Source organism: Artemia sp. Qi Xiang Cuo, chromosome 3 (genome assembly GCF_049724085.1).
Source record: "Artemia sp. Qi Xiang Cuo chromosome 3, ASM4972408v1, whole genome shotgun sequence".
NCBI classification, from domain to species: Eukaryota; Metazoa; Arthropoda; class Branchiopoda; order Anostraca; family Artemiidae; genus Artemia; species Artemia sp. Qi Xiang Cuo.
In genome coordinates, this window is record NC_142796.1 from 83,129,252 (window position 1) to 83,154,210 (window position 24,959).

General features: G+C 38.7%; 1 protein-coding gene across 1 annotated transcript in view; it reads left to right on the forward strand.

Annotated features, from left to right (window-relative positions):
* Positions 1-24,959, forward strand: part of LOC148954639 (sodium-dependent dopamine transporter-like) — a 188,470-nt gene that overhangs the window by 129,380 nt on the left and 34,131 nt on the right. The window contains exons 6-8 of the mRNA XM_089087178.1: positions 2,866-3,112; positions 7,440-7,656; positions 13,095-13,207. Of these exons, the coding sequence (XP_088943304.1) occupies positions 2,866-3,112; positions 7,440-7,656; positions 13,095-13,207 (577 nt within the window). The remainder of the gene's footprint in view (positions 1-2,865; positions 3,113-7,439; positions 7,657-13,094; positions 13,208-24,959) is intronic.

A 24,959-nucleotide genomic window follows, 5' to 3' on the forward strand; every position in this document is an offset into this window, starting at 1 on the left:
TCAGGAATTCCTCATTAAATTCTTGTATTTTTTTACTATTTGACGTGTTTCTCCTATTTCCTATCTCCTATTTCCTCGAATTGTACTTCGTTGACTTTCTTCAGGACTTCCTCATTAAATTCTTCTTCTTTTTATTATTTGACATGTTTCTCCTATTTCCTATCTCCTATTTCCTCGAATTGTACTTCGTTCACTTTCTTCAGGAATTCCTCATTAAATTCTTGTATTTTTTATTATTTGACGTGTTCCTATTTCCTCGAATTGTACTTCGTTCACTTTCTTCAGGAATTTCTTATTAAATTCTTGTAGTTTTTATTATTTGACGTGTTTCTCCTATTTCCTATCTCCTATTTCCTCGAATTGTACTTTGTTCACTTTCTTCAGGAATTCCTCATTCAATTCTTGTATTTTTTATTATTTGACGTGTTTCTCCTATTTCCTATCTCCTATTTCCTAGAATTGTACTTCGTTCACTTTCTTCAGGAATTTCTCATTAAATTCTTGTATTTTTTATTATTTGACGTGTTTCTCCTATTTCCTATCTCCTATATCCTCGAATTGTACTTCGTTCACTTTCTTCAGGAATTCCTCATTAAATTCTTGAATTTTTTTATTATTTGACGTATTTCTCCTATTTCTTATCTCCTATTTCCTCGAATTGTACTTCGTTCACTTTCTTCAGGAATTTCTCATTAAATTCTTGTATTTTTTATTATTTGACGTGTTTCTCCTATTCCCTATCTCCTATTTCCTCGAATTGTACTTCGTTCACTTTCTTCAGGAATTCCTCATTAAATTCTTGTATTTTTTATTATTTGACGTGTTTCTCCTATTTCCTATCTCCTATTTCCTCGAATTGTACTTCGTTCACTTTCTTCAGGAATTCCTCATTAAATTCTTGAATTTTTTATTATTTGACGTATTTCTCCTATTTCTTATCTCCTATTTCCTCGAATTGTACTTCGTTCACTTTCTTCAGGAATTTCTCATTAAATTCTTGTATTTTTTATTATTTGACGTGTTTCTCCTATTTCCTATCTCCTATTTCCTCGAATTGTGCTTCGTTCACTTTCTTCAGGAATTCCTCATTAAATTCTTGAATTTTTTTATTATTTGACGTGTTTCTCCTATTTCTTATCTCCTATTTCCTCGAATTGTACTTCGTTCACTTTCTTCAGGAATTTCTCATTAAATTCTTGTATTTTTTATTATTTGACGTGTTTCTCCTATTTCCTATCTCCTATTTCCTCGAATTGTACTTCGTTGACTTTCTTCAGGAATTCCTCATTAAATTCTTCTTCTTTTTATTATTTGACATGTTTCTCCTATTTCCTATCTCCTATTTCCTCGAATTGTACTTCGTTCACTTTCTTCAGGAATTTCTCATTAAATTCTTGTATTTTTTATTATTTGACATGTTTCTCCTATTTCCTCGAATTGTACTTCGTTCACTTTCTTTTCGATGTGTTTTTAATGTTTTTTATGCCCCCTTCCCCTGAAACAAAACCTGATTACGGTCCTGTCTCTTAATATACATTGTTCTTCTGATCCTCTCTTTGGGTAAAGCTTAAAAGATAGCTTTGGGAATTGTCTTAGAAGTGTAGCAAGGGTAGGTAAAACCTTTAAGTCTAACTAACAGTGATTTTTGCCTCATTGTACAGCGCAGATAAATATATAAAAAAGCTCCTGTTTTTGATTAAATTCATATTATATCTGAAATTAAATGCAATAAAAAAAACTGTGAAAGAATAATGGAACTTAGGTAAAAACAGTCGCATAAATTAGAAAGTAGTAGAACAAAACCCTATTAGTTAGAAACTCCTAAATTAAGATTCTGAAAGGACCAAGGACAATGAAAATGAAATCTGACTGTTTAAATGTTCTGAGTGGAAAGTTACACCGCCATATACTTTATAAAAAATCAGCAAAAACTATGAATAAAATCAATTTTTATGAAAAATACCTCCATATGCAACTAAACCAAAAAAGAAGGTCAGCAAACAATCAGCTAAAAACACATGGCACCGAATGACTTAAGGAGGAGTTTAAGGAGGAGTAGCTTTCCTTGAAGGTGCAGCCGTTTTTCGTAATCAACTGTTTGTTAATGTTTGTTTTAAGAACGAAAATTGTTATAACATTTAATTAATTGGTTTTGGTTATTTATTTTCACGGTGCAACATGACAACTGTGGCGAAAATTACCTCCTGCTCTAAGAACTTATAGTTGTCTAATAACCGAAAAAAAAAATCTATAGAAGTCACGGTTTTGAGATTTTTTAGACCTAATATAGGTCCTGGGGCCGACAAATGTTTTATTTTTCCTCGAATTGTTCTTCGTTCACTTTTTTCAGGAATTCCTCATTAAATTCTTTTTTTTTATTATTTGACGTGTTTCTTTTTATTATGTCAAGGTTTTGAGATTTTTTAGACCTAATATGGGTCCTGGGGCCGACAAATGTTTTATTTTGATGCCCTTGGTACTTTAAGTAGGCTACAGGACGCAAAAAAATTGACAGGTGGACGTAGTAAACTTGGAATTGTGTATAACTCTTTCTAGGTTTTAAGCACCTTCTCTGTTGAATAATAGGGAAACAATTTGGAGACTGAGGAGAGGGCTTAAAAGTTGTTATTTTTATGGCAGAAAGGGGGGGGGTCAGAAATAGAGGAATGTTTGGACTCTCTTGAAGATACTCCTATTACGATTCTATTTTCAATTTATAATTTCTTTTTGGCCAATATTTTATATATTTTTAACCTTATGGGAGAAATTGCTAGGTTACTGGCTCTCTTAAATGCCGCCCTCTTGAGGGCTGTTCATATTTCAGCCAATTTCTTATTTATTCGGAAAATTTTATTTTATTTGAAGCCAAGATGACGATATCCGAGAACATCCACCTTATACTCTCTGCGCATGGCTGCTCATTATTTGGTTTTCTATCTTCCTATTTCAATGGCGGTTATTCCGTAAATACGGACGATCCTTTGTTTTAAGTGCAACGTTGCCAATTATTACAATTATTTCGTTTATGACACTTTCACTTACGCTTGACGGTGCTGGTGCAGGAGTGCGTCGACTTTTCACGATTGACTGGGATATTTTATCTTCCTCTGAGGTAAGTCTTCAAATTTATAAAGTAAGTAGAATGTGGTTAGTGGCAAGTGGAAAAATTATAAAGGAATTAACGAAAAAGTAACCTTCCTTATGTTTTCATATAATTGCATAAAATTTTAAAAAATGTTAAATTTTCCAAAAAATGTTAAATTGTTGAAAATGTTAAATTAAAAAACAAAAACGAAGAATGTTAATTTGTAATTAGGTGTGTAATTAAGAAGAGATTGAAATGTTTTTTAAAGAGGTTAATACAAGCAGAGCCATTTCCGTTGTTTTCATTCTCTGGGATTATCAGGGGAATTTTGGAGGGAGAAGTCCCCCTCCCTCTGCACACAAATGAGAGAAAAAATCTAAGAAATAAGGTCTTATGTATTTTATACCCAATTTACACATAGGCCTATTTAGTAATGATTTTGTCGTACCATTTTTGTTTGCATTTCTTACCAATATACCGAAAGGGTTGCAAAATATATTTTCCCGAGACTTCATCGTTTCAAACACAAAGTATCAATTGGTTCTATTTAGGAAACTCAAAAATCGTCGCAAAAACTGCCATCTTCAAAATGCTGTCTACCTTGGAAATAAGCAAGCTGCTGTGATGGATAACGTACACTACCTAAATTTTTGTCATCTGACGTGATTTTATGGTGCCATTAGTGGACATTTCTAACTTGGAAAAAAATCCCATTTATATGAGTATAAAAAAAAATACGCCTAGCTTGGTTCTCAAAGAGACAAAATTTTCTAGATATCCCATTCTCATTCATATGGGTTTAAAAAACGAAAAAAACATAGCCTAGTTAGTTTGCCAAAGATACAAAATTTTCCAGATATCCCATTTCCATTCTTAGGGGTAAAAAAAACTAGGTTTATCTAGCTTATCAAAGTGAAAAAATTTTAAGGGTTTTCAAACTAAAAAAACAAATCATACCCAACGCATCTCAAAACAAGCAGGGCAGGTACCTGACAAATTGAAATTTATCAGTTTGACCCCAATTTTTCACTTTGACCAGACTGGCCTTTACTTGGCTTTGGTCAAGAAGCCGCTAGATCTAGTGCAAGGATTCGCGTCAGGAAGAAAGTCTGGCAACACGGAAAACGAGGTGTTTTTACAAAAAAAAAAAAAATTCCTGAAAGTTTTAACACAATATTTATTTTAAATCGGGTTTAAATAGTGAAAAAATGGTGGTGTATGTCAGGAAGGGGTAACGTTCTAGCATTTGGAGAAAGAAGGAAGTACTCAGGGAGGGTGAGGGTAATGGAAGGTCCTTATTCGTGCCCCCATGTGTGCAGATGATGTCGAGGATCTGCTTTATTTCATGGCTCTTTGTCCCGAATTGCAGGATTATTATTTTTCCATTAGTTTGTTTTCTCTTATTTTTTTTTATTATTTTTTTTTTATTAATATTATTTTATTATATTAGTCTCTTATTTTATTATCTCTGATTACTATTTTCTAGTAGTTTGGGGTCAAGTGAGTGGTTGGTCTCAGCAATGGGATCAAAAGATAATGGGACAATACAAAATATTGAAAATCTATATTGAATTGGGAATTACCTATAGAGAAAGGTTTTTGTAAAAGGGGGAGGGTTGTGTGCTGGAAGTATTTTTGAATGTTTGTGAGCTGTTTTCTTTGTTCGATATTTTTCATTTTTGCAGCCATGGCTCATGTGGCTTTAAAGCGTTAAATATCTATCTATCTATTCTGTATTCGACATTATGTGAGTTAGTTTTATGGTATTATACGCGTTATTGCTGGTGCTTCAGTTTTTGTAATTGTTACATTATTCTATTGTTATGCACTATGTTTTTTTATTGTTGTGTGTGTTATTATCATGTGTTATGATTTTGTATTTTAAATTTTACTTTTTTGTATGGCCCTGCGGCAGCTGAAATATAACCTGGGGCCCCGTATTGGTAAATAAATATCACACACAGCTCGCTACCATAAGGCTATAATAGAATTTAATTCACTATTTAGTTGTTTTCTATACAACGATTGACATTAAGGTTCTCTGATTGGCTTTAGAAGGTAAATATCGAATTTGGGTAATTTTTGATTAATTTTCGCTAATACTGAGATTTAGATAGTACAAAATTTAGCCAATCCGAATTTTCCATAGAATTTTTCAGCCAATAAGAATATTTATTCTGAGAAAACTGATTGGCTCAAATTAGAACTAGCATTAATAAAATCTCAAACGCGCAAATAGACTTGTTGCTCGCTCTTTGAAGTTTTGTGGACTATCCAAAATTATTATTATGTTGAATAACAAAATTGATGTTACATTGTATATGGGGTTTTCTTCTTTGGTGATTCCCTGTTCACCTTTTTTTGTTTTTATTTTTTAATGTTGCTCAAGACTTGAAGAATATTGCGACCATTACAGTTACAAAGAACGCTAAACAGCATCGCAATTTTACTCTTTGAATTTTGACTAGTCATATTTGCAATTGTGTACCTTACAACAACACAAGAATCTCATTTAAGTTTGGATTAAAGCTCATTCTTTAATTTGTCGTTTTTCGTGTTATCTGTTTCTATATATGTTCCTTCCCTCTCTTCCCTTACCATTTCATCTCTTAATGAACATCTCCTATTCATAGATAGCTCTCAGAACCGAAAAAACCCAAACTTTTTCAATAGTTTAGCATTTAGGATATTTTCTATACAGCAAAGTGTTGCTAATAAGGCTCTTTGACCGGCTTTAGCCTAACCTTAGAACTGAACCTCTGTTCCTTGCAACCACACAAGAATGTCATTTAATATTAGCTCATTCTTTAATTTGTTTTTTTTCTTCATGTTTGTTTCTATCTCTGTTACTTCTGTCTCCTCCCTTACCATTTCATCTCTTAATGGATATCTTCTATTCATAGGTAACTCTCATAACCGAAAACACCCAAACTATTTCAATAACTCAATATTTAGGATATTTTCTATACAGCTAAGGATTGCTGATAAGGCTCTCTAACCGGCTTTAGTCTAGTCTTGGAACTGAACCTCTGTTCCTTGCATCCAGACAAGAATGTCATTTAAATTTAGACTAAAGCTCATTCTTTAATTTATCATTTTTCTTGATGTTTGTTTCTGTCTCTGTTCCTTCTTTTTCCTTCCTTACCATTTAATCTCTTAATGGACATCTTCTATTCATAGGTAACTCTCATAACCGAAAACACCCAAACTTTTTCAATAATTCAGTATTTAGGATATTTTCTATACAGCTAAGGATTGCTGATAAGGCTCTAACTGGCCTTAGCCTAATATTGGAACTGAACCTCTGTTCTTTGCAACAACACAAGAATGTTAATTAAATTTAGACTAAACCTCATTCTTTAATTTGTCGTTTTTCTTGATGTTTGTTTCTGTCTCTGTTCCTTCTTTTTCCTTCCTTACCATTTAATCTCTTAATGGACATCTTCTATTCATAGGTAACTCTCATAACCGAAAAGACCCAAACTTTTTCAATAATTTAGTATTTAGGATATTTTCTATACAGCTAAGGGATGTTGATAAGGCTCTCTAACTGGCTTTAGCCTAACCTTGGAACTGAACCTCTGTTCTTTGCAACAACACAAGAATGTCATTTAAATTTAGACTAAAGCTCATTCTTTATTTTTTTATTTTTGGTGATGACTGTTTCTATCTCAGTTCCTTCTCTCTCCTCCCTTATCATTTCATCTCTTAAGGGATAACTACTATAACTATACTTTTGCAATACTTCTTCTTCTTCTTACTTCGATTAATGTGGAAACGCTTTCGCAGAATATCATCATCGGAATCAAATTCCAGGCCCTGCAGTTTGTTGCTACAGCTAGATTTGATCTCTGGGTCCCGTATTACCAAGCTGAGGTCAAACTTACTGCGCCACTACAGGGTCGCTTTTTCAATAGTTTAGTATTTAGGACATTTTCTATACAGCTAAGGGTTGCTGATAAGGTTCTCTTTGGAACTGAACCTTTTTCCTTGCAACAACCCAAGAATATCATTTGAATTTAGGCTAAAGCTTATTCTTTAATTTTTAATGTGTATCTGTTGTTCATAGATGACTCTTAGAGCCGGAAAAACCCAAGTTTTTTTAATAGTTCAGTACTTAGGAAATTTTCTATACAACTAAGGATTGCTGATGAGACTCTCTAACTGGCTGGCTGCTGGCTTCTGCTGAACCAGGATGCTGGCTTATCTTCTGCATGGCAGTGTCTTCGGAATTTAGCTATTCATATTACAAATGGGGCTTAATGATTCCTAATATGAGTGTCAGCTAAATCTCGCCGTTAAACACAAGTTATTTTGAGTAGGCCTTATTCAATTCCCTTAACTATTTTTTCAGGTTTGGGTTGATGGAGTATCTCAAGGATTAAGCTCGATTTCCCTAGTATATGGTGTTGTAATTTTGTCTGGTTCTTTCAATAAGTTTACGGATGACCTTACCCAAAGTAGCATGTTCCTTATAGCCATTAATGGATTTATGTCAATTGTCTCAGCCATCACATTTTTTGCTTCACTTGGAAGTATAATCTCTGACTATGGACATTACGTTTTATCTGGTAAGTTATTTTGAGGCTTTTTCTTTTAAAGGCTTTTTTAACTTAGTCTGGTTGAAGAAACAAATCTTCAGAATTAGGTATAAGGAAGGGTAGATACCCGTTTATAGGCATGACATCGATCATAAGTAATGCTTTGTTGAAGAAGATGTAGGGGTACACTTGGCAAGGAGTCATATAAGAAATATTTGTTATTATAAACTGAGCTGTTAAGAATGAATAGGAAAAGATGTAATTTTCTAAAACTATTTTCTAAAAATCTAAAACGATTTAACAACGAATTAAAAAGTGTACGAAAAGTTAAGCGAAAAAAACGGGTTTGATTTAAATAAGGCAGTGACAAAGAATAAAAAACAAACAACATATTAATTAATGTTTTATTTTATTTATTAGGATTTTCTTATTAATTAATGTGTTTTTTTTCTTTTTTTTTTGTCACTGCTTTATTTTGAAAAAAACTGTTTTTCTCGCTTCATAAATGGAAAAGCAGTGTGGTATAAGAAATTATTTAATCAAAAAGTGTAAAATAAAAATATTGAAATTTTTTAATATTCTAAAAATAAAAATATTGAAATATTTCTTTCAATTTTTTCTTCTTCTTAATATCTTGTGTTTAGTCTATTTTAAACTTTGTAATCAGTTTTAACACCTTTTATTTCATACCTTTTTCATTTTTTATTTGTTTTTTCTTGGGGGGGGGGCTAGTCTTTAAAAGGAAACACATTTTTATTCTGCATCTTAGTTTGCCTTTTTAGGTCATTGATTTACTTTTATTTCGAGAATCCTTCTAAGGTCGAAAATAAAAAGTGTCAAAATCTTAAACCACATTTTTCTCTGAAAATGTTTTTGAAAAGTAACACAATGTTGCTCGTAAAATAATAAATAGATAAATATCTATTCATTTACAGTAAACAACAATAGTAAATAGTAACGTCACATTCAACATTATAGCCCCCCCCCCTAAAGGCTAAATGGTCATGAATGCAGGGCGATAGAATAAGTGAAACTTGGGGATATAAGTGAAAAGGGAGATAAGTGAAACTTGAAAAGACCATTACTTATTGTGAATAAATAAGTGAAAATTTAGGTTTCCTTAGCTTTAGTAATAACATAAAAATTCTAATTGAGACAGCAAATTAAGTTGTTTTTGTCAAGTTTTAGAGTGTTTGTCAAATTTTGAAGTTTTTTTTTGTTTCTGATGAAGTTTTTCCGATGAAAGCAATTTTTGGTTTTGTATTTTGGAAAGATTTGGAGTGTTTCTTTAGCTTTGATGGTAATTTCAGCATTCCAGATGCAACAAAAATTATATATTCTTTAAATTCTTAAATAAAGTATTTTTATAATTTACAATCAAATTTAATTAAGTCTAAACTTAAACAAAACAAAATAAATGAAACAAAAATAATTGAATAAATACAATAATGTTAAAATTCAAAATAACAAATCATGTTTAATAAAAATAAAGAATAGAAGTTTTCTGCTCTAGGGTTAGAATTCTATCATAAAAAATTACACAAAAGTGTTTCCCAGCGAGAGTCTGGACGGCAGAATTGACAATTTCCTTAATTAACTTCGATTGCAAGAATTAACATTCCATCAAATAAAGTAAATGAAACAAGAACAACAAAAAAAGAAGAGAAAAGCAGCAGTTCAAAGGGAGTAGCAAAAACCACAATTTAACAATAATGACCAATGTCTGGAAGTATTTAAAATTATTTTTAAGGAGGGGATAGGGAAAGGAATGGGGCTGAGTTTCACTTAGATGTGTAATAGGATTTTTCTTTTTTTTTTTTTTTGCTACCACCTTTTATATTTAAAGTGCCAAAGACATCAGAATGGAACCTTTTTTTGCTCCTTGAATCTATCAGTGGCCTATTCATACCTGAAAACCGTAATCTTTAAAACTTGTCTTTTTGACTTTTCAAAATTGTGGTGTCTGATGGGCGGTGTCACATTGTTGCCTTTGAACCTTTGCAATATTACTGGCAAGGTTTAACACACTTCCATAAAAACTTCCATAAAAACTCGAAATTTGAAAGTCTGCTGATTCCCAAGGACAAAAAAAAACTTCAAAGAAAACCAACAGCCTTTTCTTTCCTTTTTGAGGCTATCCTACATACTTTTTAAAGCTAAAAGATATATGCTTGTAAATAGTAACAATTGTTGTTTTGTTTGTTAAAAAAGAAAGCTCAAACTAAAACCTGTTCTTCAGCTATTTGGTGCTTTATCTTATTACCCTTTTTTCTAATCTGCTTCTAAGTTGCAACACATAAGCTTTCCAAACATAATAATTGATTCTGGAGGAAATTTAATTTGAGGTCTTAAAGGGGTTGAAAACAGCCCATAGTAACAAAAAGTTTAGAAATATGTTTCTAAAAAGAACTGTATAGTAGGAAAAATTGCCATTTGTAGCTGATTCAGGAAAGATAATCATTATTTTTATTAGTCCTAATGGAATTGAAAACCAATTTTCAGGAATTCTTAAAAAGAGCCTGAAACTCCTTGGAAATGACGTCAATGTTTTCCTGTGATGTCATCAAGATCTTACAGCTTACTACCAAATAAAAAAACTGAACAGAGAAATTTGATAAAAATCTCATCAAAGCCTTGATACCATAAATTATTCATGCTTGCATTGATATCTCACTTCCAACAAAATACACGGACCGAAACGATCCTCGATTATATTGGATGTGCAACAAAACTGGCCCGTCCAGGCAATTTTGCGCATTATCCTTGGATTGGATTGGATAACGCTCCGCTCATTCTCGGATTGGATAACATTCCACCCTGCAATGTCATTGGATATCGTCAACCTTTAGGAAGACAAATCATCTTATCGGATGGTTTTTGAGGTTTGCAATAATGTTGAAGTGAGATATCTGCCGAAACCTAATAAATGATCTGTGCTTAGACCGCTGATCGGATTAGAATGAAGACATATGTTTGTTGAAGTGAAATATCTGGTGAAAGCTAATAAATGATGTGTGCTTAGACCGCTGATCGGATTAGAATGAAGAAATATGTTTGCAAAAAGAACGGCCTAAAAAGTAAAATCAGAGCCCTTGGATTTTCGTTAAAATCATTTTCTGTAAAAAAGGTGTAAGTGTCCTCAGAAAAGCACCTACAGAAACTACCGATAATTTATTAATAACAAACTATTTAAAAAAGAAAATAGTATAGTATAGGGTAAAAGTGTAGCCTGTTGATAACAGGAGTGTTGCATCCAATTATGAAACAGAGACGAACTAAATGCTTTAATGTCGACCTAAGTTCACCCTTTTGCCAATAGATTATATTGTCGTGACAGGGTTCTAAAACTGAAAGAGATTCTATCCTGAAAAGCTTTCTAAGAATTTTATGGAGCTCTATTTAATTATTAAAAGGAATTTTCAAACAGATGAAACATTTTTTAATTAATAAAGAGGTATAAAAGAGTTAAAAAGAGAGCTTATTTCCAACTTATTCAAACTATCAACTTCTATTTTGTTTCTCTTTTTTTATTCCTTTTCATTTCCCTTAAACGATAATCACATTTTGTTTTTACCTTGTCAACACTTCCTTCTTGTTTAGCTAAATTTCGCCGCTGGTTCTCTTTAATTTTTGAGCTTATTATATCAGGCTAAATTTGAACGATTTATAAAAAAATACCTTGTCACTTGTTTCCACTTATGATAACCTTCATGAAACAATTCATGAACACAGGGCCTCACTTTCCTGGGCAGAGCCCCCTTGTCCTATCTGCACAGTAATTTTTATTATGAAATAGAACACAGATTCTTCACAAATATCATCTGCTGTTGATCAGTCAAATTTTTTGTAACTATTTATAATCGTGAAAATATTGCATGGGCGCAAAGCACGTCTAACACCCTTTTAAAGCCTAGTCACCCCTGGATTTTTTTTTCCCCAAACAGAAAAATTACCAAACTTAAGTCAGATGATTTAGCTAGACACTATAATTCTTAAACATTTTTCTAGTTGATTCTTTAGACGCAGAGACTATAAAAAGGACAATTTAATTCTAATCTATAACCATAAAAGCTTCCATTTAAGTTTTAATTCAAATCTTTCCTTGTTTTTCAACTCTCAGAGGAGGTAAAGTAACCTAATCCGTGTCCACATTATTGTAAAAAAAATACGTAAAATCACAAAAACTTGCTTGCAATTTTTACGAAGGAAAAGCGTAATCAACTACCGGTAGTCAGTTTTTCTTATTTGTTTTTACTTGTTTCAACGTTATCGTGGCAACGCTGATAATAATTACCCAACAAACTTCATTATTCTGAAAAAAAATGAAAGAACTTAGAAATATTGGAGTTCTCAGGATTGAATAGACATAAGATTAATCGTGGGGGAAAATGTGGTATTTTGATTTCGTTGGTACTGTAAATGTTTTTATTTGTTGAATTCTTGGAACACAGAGAGATTTTGAGACTGTCATCGGTCTTGGCTAGTCTGCTGCCGAATTAAACGTGTCTACCTTAAACATGAGACATCATCAGCTATGCAGCTTTCAATGCAAGTTAATAAAATGTATTGAATTAATCTTAAATAGATTTGGGAGTGTGTAACCGCTATAATCGTAACTGCCACCTATATTGGGGTGTGTTGATGCATTAATTACTATTAGTAAACATTACTATTATGTTTACTAATATGTTTACATATTAGTAAATATGTTTACTAATAATTACTATTAGTAAACATAGGTACCACATTCAATATTACTGTACGACGCCGCTAGGGCTCAGTGAAGGAAACTCCGATAATAAAGTAGCTAAGAACTCGACTAAAATATCCGTCTTCTTGTTGCTTAGTGCCTTTAGCCTATAATTACCTGGTCTTTTATCGGCAGAAGAAAAGTCACTGCTGTAATATCACCATATCTCTGTAAAATATTTTCTACCAAGTTGAAAGCCTCAGCTCTGACCACCTCTGCAACACAACTAGTACTAAAGGACAATCACTCGGAGTTTGAAAAAGAACACCCTTAAACTTTCGGGCGACAGACAAGGTAAATTTCAACATGAACTAAACCAAAAACACATCAGTGAAAACAAAGTAAAATTGCCCCTTTCACAAGGCAAGAGGAGACAAACAAAATTAGGGAAAAGGAATAGATGGATCCAACATTAACAATTAATTAATAACTATAATAACAGGCTCTGAAATCGATAATTTCGGAGACCACACTGCCTTTCTATGACGATAAATAAAATAGGTTTTACTACTGATGACGGTCACTGCATATATGACCGAAATATCTGGTATTTTTTGTGAATTTCTATCACTGTTTGTGCAACTTTGTCTATTAAAAGGATTTTATCCCTATTTAAACTTTTATTTATCGCTCTGAAATCATGAATTTGTTCCTTCTTCTTGTGTGATTTATGTATTATTTCATATGATTTTAACTCGTTTATGTCTCTCTTTTTCAGGTCCTGAATCCGTGTTTGAAGTGTATGCCTACATGGTTAATTCTTTATCCCTGTCCCAAGCCAGCACTGTCATTTTTGGTTTAGTAATTGTTTTGTGTGGATTGAACACACAGGTAAATGTTTTTCTTCATCAATTTACTTTAGGGTTTTAAATTCAAATTTTAAAACTTGAAAATTGCTCCTTGAAAAAAAAAAAGTCCTTGAAAAGTGTTTTTCTTAACCTTCCAGCAAAAACTATCATCCACACTTTCCCTAAAAAATAAATGCTCAGTTTATTTAATGAGCATTATATTTTGTTGTTTAATCAATAGCCAATTAAAATAATATAAAAAATGTAAGTAGTTTTATTCATATACCTAACATAATTAGCTAAATATTAATTACCGTAACACAATTTATGGCCAGGTCACCCAAATAAAAAAAAAAGAAGAAGGGTTAATCCAAGGATACGAGTATATTCGTTGTCTCGCAAAGCTATCATTGTAGGTTAAAAGGTGTAACTTAAAACTTCAAAATACTGCAATGAATATTTAATTATTTAAATATTTAAGAATTAAAATATTTCTATAACATAGAGCAAAAATTTATTATTACGCACACTCTCCCTACAGAAAAGTCACATTTAAAATTTTTACATTTTTAGATGCGTTCTATATCACCTGATTTTACCTATATCTTTATCGTTGTCTATCTATATTGTTTTAGATCGACAGGAGTATGTTATGTATCACCGATTAATTATTTTTTGGGCATATAGTAGGCGTATATGCAGGAATATTATTTTGGAGGGAGGAATGATAAAAAATAATTTTTACTTAATAATTTTAATAAGAAGCGCCGAAAAATCAAGAAAAATATTGGATTCCTTTCTCATTCGGGGGAGCGGGACTTTCCTTGAGACTTTCATCCCTGTGTCTGTCCCCAAAACACTGGAATAGTGACACAGCTAATTTGCTCTTCGAATTTGGTATAAATATTATAGTATAAATAAATTTACGATCTCAAAGCGTGTTGTTAAAGTTAGTGAATTGCTAAAGTTGGATTCATTTATTGCACCCTTTTCTCTGATTCCCCCGCTGGCTTTCGAAAGGGTTAATTTTACTTTGTTTTCGCCAATATGATTTTGGATTAGTTCATGTTGGGATTTTACCTTATCTTTGGCCTGATAATTAAAAGTAAGTTTTTTTCTAAATTGCGAGTGGCTTTTCTCCGTAACCCTAGTTATGCTGGAGAAGGTAGTCAGAACTGAGGGTTTCAGCTTGGTAGGATATATTTCCCAGAGATAGGGGCATATTACAGCAGTGAGTTTTCTTCTGTCGATGTATGACCAGGTAATTATAGGCCAAAGACACTAACCAGTAAGAAGAAGTAGAATTTAGGTGAGTTCTTAGCTATTTTACTATGGAGGCCTCCTTCCCTTAGCCTTAACGGTAGCTAGCGAATCCACGCCCCCAACATTGGTAGTAGCTACGGTTATTGTTCTTACCTCACCCCCAAATCTAGTAAAGATTAATTTTGTGTAAATTGCTAATTTGTATTGAAAGTTGCATAGCCGATAGTTTTTCGATTTTTTCAAAAATATTTCAAAGATTTTAATTTATGGTCAAGAAAATTGATATTTTCGTTAATTTTCGTTGTAAAGAACTCAAATACTTTCAGTTTTTGTTGAGAATATTTTCAATATTTTCAATTTTTATTGGGAAAATTTGCAGACTTTCAATCTTTGTCGATTTTCGTTCAGATGTTCAATTTTTTTAGGGAAATCAGATTTTAAATTTCTGTTTAGTGCATTTCGTTTTCATTTTTTTCAAGTTATTTGATTTTTATTTTAGTTCATGGAATATGGTCTTTGTCAAATTTATTTAAGTAATTTCGGGTTCTTTCAATTTTTTTCAAGTTTTGTTCAAGTAATTTTGTCTTTTTCCAATTTTTTCGAGTACTTTCTTTTTTTCAGTTTTTTTCCAAAGTTTTCACACTTCCAGTTTTTATCTAAGTAATTTGGTCTTCTTGAAACTTTTTTGTTCAAGTAACTTTCGTTTTGCAATTTTTTTCAAATCATTTCTTCTTTTTTAATTTTTGTTCAAATAATTTTGTTTTGCCTTCAAATTTTCTATTTCTTCATCATGTCGTTTCCAGTTTATTCCCACGTGAAACTCTGGGAATCTTGGCCTAGCAAATGGTCTCAAAGAGCTTTTCCAGTAAATATTACCTGTGAATAATGGTTAATTTGCTTAATTTAGACCATTGTCCCCGTGGCTTTGGGGGTTAAGGTGACCCTGAAGGCATACTTATTAGACCTTTCAAGGTTTTAGAACAAAGTGACTATGTCAAAATATGGATCTTACATCCTGGGACCTAAAGGGGCCAGATAGTAGAAAAAGGCATGGAAGCATGGCTATTGTCCTCAAATCACTTCGATTCATAAAGAGGCGAAAACACTTCGATTGAGCGAGTCCCGTGCCTTTTGGGCCTTTTATTTAACTGGCTTTTGGGCCATTTATCGGGCCAGTTTCAGGCGAAGAAATTTTCAGACCCTTGAAATTTTTGTTGTACGTTAAGCTCACCTTGGCCCAAGAACTTTGGGCTGTATGATTAAAAATAATCACATCTAAGCCCCTCCCTCCCCCCACTCATCCACAGCAATATGTTTGGCTCGTTTGACCCAGAAAACGGCCCCTGAGATTTTTGAGGTGATCGTAAAACTAAATAGCCAAAAAGGCCCTCTTTTCTATAACAGAGCTATGTTTAAACAACTTGCAATTTTATACAACTTGCAACTTTATGCAACTTGCAACTTGCAAAAAATTGCAACCTGTAATTTTTTACGACCCGTGCCCACTGGCTTTTGGGATCATATTATTTCTGGAAGTGTGTTTATTGAGCTTTTGTACGAAGTGGGTGTCCCAGCTTTTTGACCGGAAGTCTTGAGGGGCTAAGAAAGGACAGTTAACAAAAAGACAATATGAGGAGAGCTGGTTACTCTCTAATCACTTTTGACTCTTGAAAAGAGCGCTAGAACTTCTGATTTTATTTTAAATCAGCGCCCTGTAAAGTTTCCTTGCCCATTCCTTGCATACGAAGAGGTCGGAAAAAAAGAAGATAGATAATACCTTGCAGGGTTTGGCTGGTGCTACGATGATTTACTATAGTCGAAGTGATAATGACATGATAACACAAATGTCACATATATCCCCGAAAGGGAAGCAGAGGCCTCAGAAAGCTCGCACCAACAGTTCAACAGTATTCCCTTGTAGTATACATTTTTTGATGCTTCATATTATGTAACATTAACTGTAAGAACATTGTCCTATATTCTTCAAACTACTACTACTACTACTACTAACAACTCACCGCAGCACCAAGCTGCCTGAGGCCAACACAGCTACGCACGCTCCTCTTCCATCCCAATATATATAATCTATTCAAAGCCTCCCTTTTTACACCCTCCCACAAAAAAAAACTAAAAAACTAAATTCAATACTAAATAAACTAAATAAAAAAACTAAAAACCATATTCCTCAAAAACTAAATAAATTCGTTGTCGAAAATGAATAAATGGCATTTTCTTACTTGCAATGCAATTTACCAGGAATTACTTTCGTGTTTAGTAACCTTGTGCTCCAAATGGTGATTAATGCAGATAATGTGATCCGATTCCAATAATTTTCGCTGGTCTTATCTCATTGCCCTATTCTCCAAGCGGCAAAAATTGCGGATAATATGTTCCGATCCAAATAGGTGTTACTGATCTTAATTTGTCGCTTTATGCTCCGAACGGCCAAAATTGTAGATGGTGTGACTTGATTCAGATAAGGTGATCCGATCCAAATAAGTTTTGCTGATCAAGTGGTGAAAATTGCAGATAATGGATTTCGATCTAGTAAATGGTGTTGATCCTATTCTTCACTTTATGCTCCAGACGTTGAAGATTCAAGGCAATGTAATCCGACTCTAATAAGTGTTGCTGATGTTATTTTGTCACTTTATGTTCCAAACGATGAAAGTTACATAGTGTGATTGTACTTTTTGCTGCCGTATAAGTGTTGGTGATCTTTTTCTCTTTGTGTGCTCTAAATAGTGAAAAATTTTGATAATATGATTCAAATTAGGATTGTTTCATCCTAGATCTAGGCTTAAAAAACATGTAGAAAGGGTTTTGTAGTAGATATGCAGCATGAGTAACACGATATTTTTTTTTTTTTCTTTTGAACAAAAATTTAAATATTTACTTGAAAGTGCTACACGGAAAGTTTGAAGTGTTGAATCATAGTCGGTTGTTCTTTTTTTTATCTATAAATGACATAGTGATGCGGTTCTATCCCATAGATGATTTTCTATATCAAATAATGTCCTATTTCTGCATCCAGACACTGTCTTCAAAAGAAAGCCAGATGTTTAAATTCAATAACTGCCATTTGATAATCGAGAATTACCTATTGTTAGCGGTTTCAATGAATCAAATCATAAATTAGGAGGAGACGACACAGACACAGAGACGACACAGAGACGACTCTGTGTCGTCTCTGTGTCGTCTCTTTGTCATCTCTTTTTCGACACGGAAATGACACCCCGAGACGCAAAAGGCAAGGCACAGAGGTGATACTGCGACACCACAACGAGGGCACCGAGACGACACAGAGACGAAGACACCGACACGACCCCGAGACGACAAAGAGCTGAACCAGACACAGAGAAAACAGATAAATGACTCTCTGTGTGGTCTCTGGGTAGACACAGAGACGACACAGAGAGACGACACAGAGACGACACAGAGACGACACAGAGACGACACAGAGACGGCACAGAGACGACACAGAGACGACACAGAGACAACGACACAGAGACGAAACAGAGACGACACAGACACAGAGACGACACAGAGACGACGACAGAGAGACGACACAGAGACGACACAGAGACGACACATAGACAGAGACGACACAGAGACGACTTCTGTGTCGCCTCTGTTTCGTGTGTTATACGACTCAGATACGACACAGATCGACGACACACAGACGACACAGATACGACTCAGCGATTGCACAGACACGGAACAGAGACGACACCGAGACGACACAGAGACAACGACAAAGAAACGACACAGACACGACACAGACACAAAGACGACTCTCTGTGTCGTCTTTGTGTCGTCTCTGTGACACAGAGACGACACAGAGACGACACAGACACAGAGACGACACAGAGACGACTCTGTGTCGTCTCTGTGTCGTCTCAGTGTCGACACCGAGACCACACAGAGAGACGACACTGAGACGACACAGCGACGAAACAGCGACGTCACAGAGCTGACACAGATACTAAACCTAGAAGATGACCCCGAGACGAACCAGACACTATAACGACATGACGAAACAGAGACTAAATGGAGATGACTCTCTGTGGCGTATCAGGGTCGAATCAGGGTGGCCACAGTGTCCACCATGAGATACATCACAGAGACCGAACATATAATACACCCATCCCGAACCGAGTTGGCCCAAAGAAGAAAACTAGACGACCACGAGACGAATTCACCAATATGACACCGAAACGACACCGATATGACCACTAGACAGCAAAGAGACGAAAAAGACACAGAGACGACAAAGAGACGACTCTCTGTGTCGTAGCGGTTTCGTCGCGGTGTTGACACAGACACGACACATAGACGACACAGAGACGACAAAGACACGACACACAGACGACACAGAGACGACGACCCAGAGCCGACACCGACACAGAGACGACACAGAGACGACTCTCTTTTTCTTCTACGTGTGTTATATTGGTCGTCTCTGGGACACAGAGACGACACAGCGAAGTCCAAGAGACGACCAATAGATGACGACAAAGAGACGACCCAGCGACGACCCCGACACAGAGATGAAACAGAGACGACAACGACACAGAGACGACAAAGAGACGACTCATTGTCGTCTCAGTGTCGCTCAGCGACACAGAGACGACACAGAGAGACGACACAGAGAGACGACACAGAGACGACACAGAGACGACACAGACGACAGAGACACAGAGAACGACACACAGACGACTCTCGGTGTCGTCGCTGAGTCGTCTGGGTGTCCTATCGGTCCCCCCTACTCCCCCCCTAAATACAACACACCCCGAGATCACAAACAGACCACTCGAAGGCGTCGCGGGTTCGTGTCTGTGTCCACACAGAGATGACACAGAGAGACGACACAGAGACGACACAGAGACGACAAAGAGACGGCACAGAGACGACACCGAGACGACGACACAGAGACGACACAGAGACGACTCTGTGTCGTCTCTGTGTCGACTCTGTGTCGACAGAGAGACGACACAGAGATGACACTGAGTAGACCCAGAGACTACAAAGCGACTGCATAGAAATGACACCCAGACGACGAAAAATAGACGACAAATAGACGACACCAACACAACCAAGAGACGAAAAAGACCCCGCGACGACGCCGAGACGACAAGGACCAATAAAGCACACATAGATGACACGCTGTCGTCTCTGTGTCGTCTCTGTGTCGACACAGAGACTACACAGAGAGACGAAAAAGAGACTAAACAGAGACGACACAGATACGACACAGAGACGGCACAGAGACGACACAGCGACGACCCCCAAGAAACGACACAGAGACGACCCCGACACAGAGATGACACGGCGACGACACCCAGACGACACTGTGTCGTCTCTGTGTCGACACACAGACGACACAGAGAGACGACACAGAGACGACACCGAGACGGCACAGAGACCACCCACCGAAGGCAGAGAGACGGCACCGAGACGACACCGAGACGACGACAACGAGACGACCCTTATACAACACCTCCCCGACGACAACCACACTACCCTGATCCGACAACGCGACGCCCCAGACCCCCCGCCGACATTCAGAGTCGTCTCATTGACACCGAGAAGACCAAGCTACGACCCCGAGACGACCCTCCGACTACCCAGATATTGTCATGAGAGGCTACAACGAGACGCCCACGAGCCGAACCATACCCGGCACCGGGCCGCTACCGAGAAGACACCGAGTCGACCCAACAGAGACGACACAGAGACGACACAGGCACAGAGACGACACAGACACTACACAGACACAGAGACGACACATAGAGACGACACAGAGACGACCCATAGACTACACAGAGACGGCACATAGACGACACAGAGACGACACAGAGAAGACGACACAGAGACGCTAACGAGACGCCACAGACACAGAGACGACACAGAGCTGACACACAAACAGAGACGACACAGAGACGACTCTGTGTCGTCTCTCTGTGTCGTCTCTGTGACGACACAGACGACTCTGTGTCGTCTCTGTGTCGTCTCTGTGTCGACACAGAGACAAAACAGAGAGACGACACAGAGACGCCACCGAGAAAACACAGAGACGGCACAGAGACGACACAGAGAAGACACAGAGACGACCACACCTAGACGACACGGAGACGACACAGAGACGACACAGACCCCGCTAATACACCGCGACGACTCTCTTTCGCATCTCTGTGACACAGAGACGACACCGAGACGAAACAGACACGAAACAGATACGACACATAGATGTTACACAGAGATGACCCAGCCACGACCCACAGACCCCACAGCGCCGTCCCCGTGACGAGCCAGAGAAGACACAGAGAAGAGTACCCAGATAAGACCCCGAGACGAAACACACACACCCCAGACACAGAGACGAAACAGAGACGACTCTGAGACGTCTGAGGGTCGTATCATTGTCGACACAGAGACGACACAGAGAGACGACACAGAGTCGACTCTGAGACGACACAGAGACGGCACAGAGACGATACAGAGACGACACAGAGACGACGACACAGAGACGACACAGAAACGACACAGAGACGACACAGAGAGAAGACACGACTACGACACAGAGACGACACAGAGACGACTCTCTGTCGTCTCTGTGTCGTCTCTCTGTGTCTTCTCTGTGCCGTCTCTGTGTCGTCTCTGTGTCGTCTGTGTGTCGTCTGTGTGTCGACACAGAGACGAAACAGAGAGACGACACAGAGACGACACAGAGACGGCACAGAGACCACACAGAGATGACACAGAGACGAATACACAGAGACGACACAGACACGGCAAAGAGATGGCACATAGATGACACCGAGAAGACACAGAGTCTACGACACAGAGACGACTCAGAGACGAGACAGACACAGAGACAACACCGAGACGACTCGCTGTGTCGTCTCAGTGTCATCTCTGTGACACAGGTGTGACACAGAGACGACTCTCTGTGTCGTCTCGGTGTCGTCTCTGTGTCCTCTCTGTGACACAGAGTAGACACAGATACGACACAGCGACGACGCAGACACGACACCGACACCGAGACGACACAGACACGACGCAGTGTCTTCGCATTTTCATATCTGATTCGCACCACAGACGACACACATAGACGACACCCCGACAACACCGAGACGACACAGAGACGGCACAGAGACGAACCAGAGACGACACAGAGCCGACTACACAGAGCCGACCCAGAGACGACACAGCGAAGACACAGAGCCGAAACACACCCATACACCACCCCGACACTCCTCGTTTTAGTCACAGGGACGACTCTTAGACGACCGCGCGACGAACCAGAGAGACAACACAGAGACGGCACAGATACGGCACAGAGACGAAACAGATACGACACAGAGACGACACAGAGATGACGGCACAGACACGGCAAAGAGACGACACAGAGACGACGACAAAGATACGACACATAGACGACCCAAAGACGACACAGAGCCGACACAGAGACAGCGACGACACAGAGAAGACTCTGTGTCGTCTCTGTGTCGTCTTTGTGACACAGCGACGACACATAGACGACACAGAGACGACTCTGTGTCGTCTCTGTGTCGTCTCGGTGTCGTCACCGAGACGACAAAGAGCGACGACACAGAGACGGCACAGAGACGCCACAGAGACGACCCATAGACGGCACAGAGCCGACACCGAGAGGACGACACAGCGACAACACAGAGACGACACAGACATAAAACACACACCTATATGACACACACACGACAAACAGCCCACCCCCAGACGACACAGACCCAGACACTACACAGCCACGCCTCTGGGTCGTATCAGGGTCGTCTCTGTGTCGTCTTTGTTTCGACACAGAGACGACACAGAGAGAAGACACAGAGACCACAAAAACCCCCCCCCGCGCTGCACCCGCACCAGCCAGGCCACACACACGAGTCGTTGTGGACTCGTTTACGACAAAGAGATGACACAGAGAGACCAACCATAGACTAACCCGGACCGACCAACACATGCTAACGTGACTGACACCCCTCGCCACCGACAACAAAACCAGACGACGACAACGACACGAAAACGCCACCCACCACCCAAGCACAAGAGACGCCCCCGACCCAGAGACACAGAGACGACAGACACCGAGACGACACAGAGACGAATCTGTGTCGTCTCTGTGTCGTCTCTGTGTTGACACAGAGACGACACAGAGAGACGACACAGAGACGACACAGAGACGACACAGAGACGACGATACAGAAACGACACAGAGACGACACAGAGACGACAAAGACACAGAAATGACACATATACGACAAAGAGACGACAAACACCCATAGCATAACAAGAGACGACGAAGACACCGATGACTCAGAGACGACTCTTTGTCGTCTCTGTGTCGTCGTCTCTGTGTCGTCTCTGTGTCGTCTCTGTGCCGTCTCTGTGTCGTCTCTGTGTCGTCTATGTGTCGTCTCACTCTGTGTCGACACAGAGGCGAAATAGAGAGACGACACAGAGACGACACAGACGACGGCACAGAGACGACACAGAGACGACACAGAGACGACGACACAGAGACGACACAGAGACGACACAGAGATGGCAAATACACGACACATAGTCCAAACATAGACGACGACATAGAAACGACCCAGAGACGACACAGACACAGAGACGACACAGAGACGACACAGAGAAAAAACACAGAGAAAGCAATACGACGACCAAGACATGACACAGAGAGACTAAAAAGAGACGAAACAGAGACGACAACGATACGAACAAGAAACGATCACGAGACGACACAGACACGACACAGTCACAGAGACGACACAGAGACGACTCTGTGTCGTCTCTGAGACGACACAGAGACGACTCTGTGTCTTCACTGTTTCGACACATTGTCGACAAAGCGCCGCCCCAGAGAGACGACACTTCTCCGACTCTGAGACGAAACGTTGATGGCCCTTATTCGGCACCGAGACACCGAATAGACGACGACACCTAACCGACCCAGAGTCGAAAAAGAGACGACACACACCCAGGGATAACACAGAGACGGCAAACAGACCACAAAGAGATGACACAGAGAAAAAGACGGCAAAAAGACAACACAGTGTCGGCTCTGTGTCGTCTCTGTGTCGTCACTGTGTTGACACAGAGACGACACAGAGAGACAACACAGAGACGACAAAGAGACGAACCACATACGCCAAAGACAATAACACGATACTAAACATAGAAGAATACAAATACAAGAAGCCTAGACCAAACACAGACGAATGCGACACTGAGACTACACAGAGACGACCCAGAGACGACACAGAGACGACACAGAGACGACACAGAGACAGACACAGAGACGACGACACAGAGACAAAACAGACACAGAGACGACACAGAGATGACTCTGTGTCGTCTCTGTGTCGACATAGAGACGACACAGAGAGATGACACAGAGACGAAATAGAGACGAATAACCATATATCACAAAGAGACGCAACTTAGACGACACAGACAAAGATACTACTCAGATACGACACAGAGACAGAGACGACGTCACTGTGTCGACACAGAGACGACACAGAGACGACACAGAGAAGACACAGAGACGACACAGAGATGACACAGAGACGACACAGAGACGACAAAGAGACGACGACACATAGACGACAAAGACACGACACCGACACCACACTTACACCGCTACGACAACTACACTACACAGAGACTGAGACGACTCTTTGTCTTATCTGTGTCAACACAGAGACGACACAGAGAGACGACACAGAGATGACACAGAGACGACACAGAGACGAAACAGAGACGGCTCTGTGTCGTCTCTGTGTCATATCTGTGTCGTGGCTGTGTGGACCCCCCGAAGCCACCGCCCGACCCCCACCAGCTTACCCCCAGTCCCCCCCCATCCACCACCCAGACCGCCCCGAGACCAAAAAGAGACCACTCGGAAACGATGACACAGAGATGACACAGAGATTACACAGCGAGGGCACAGAGACGAAACAGAGACGACAAAGAGACGACGACACCCAGACCAAAACTAACCCACACCCAGACGGCCCCTACCCACAGACGACTATGTGTCGTCTCTGTGTCGTCTTGTGTCATCTCTGTGTCGACACAGAGACGACACAGAGAGACAACACAGAGACGACACAGAGAGACGACAAATAGACAGCACAGAGACGAAACAGATACGACACATAGACGACGACAGCAAAACGACACAGAGAATAATAAGAGACGACAAAGAAACAGAGACGACACAGAGACGACAACGAGACCACGCAGACACTGCACCTTAGCGACCCCGAAATTGAACAGAGATGTCAACGAGCCAACACCAAGACGACGACACAGAGACGACACAGAGACGACACAGAGACGACACAGAGACGACACAGACACAGAGACGACACTGAGACGTGTTTCTGTGTGGTCTCTGTGACACTGAGACGACACAGATATGAGACAGAGACGACCAAGACCCCGAGATGACACAGACACGACACAGAGACGACCCCTCCCAG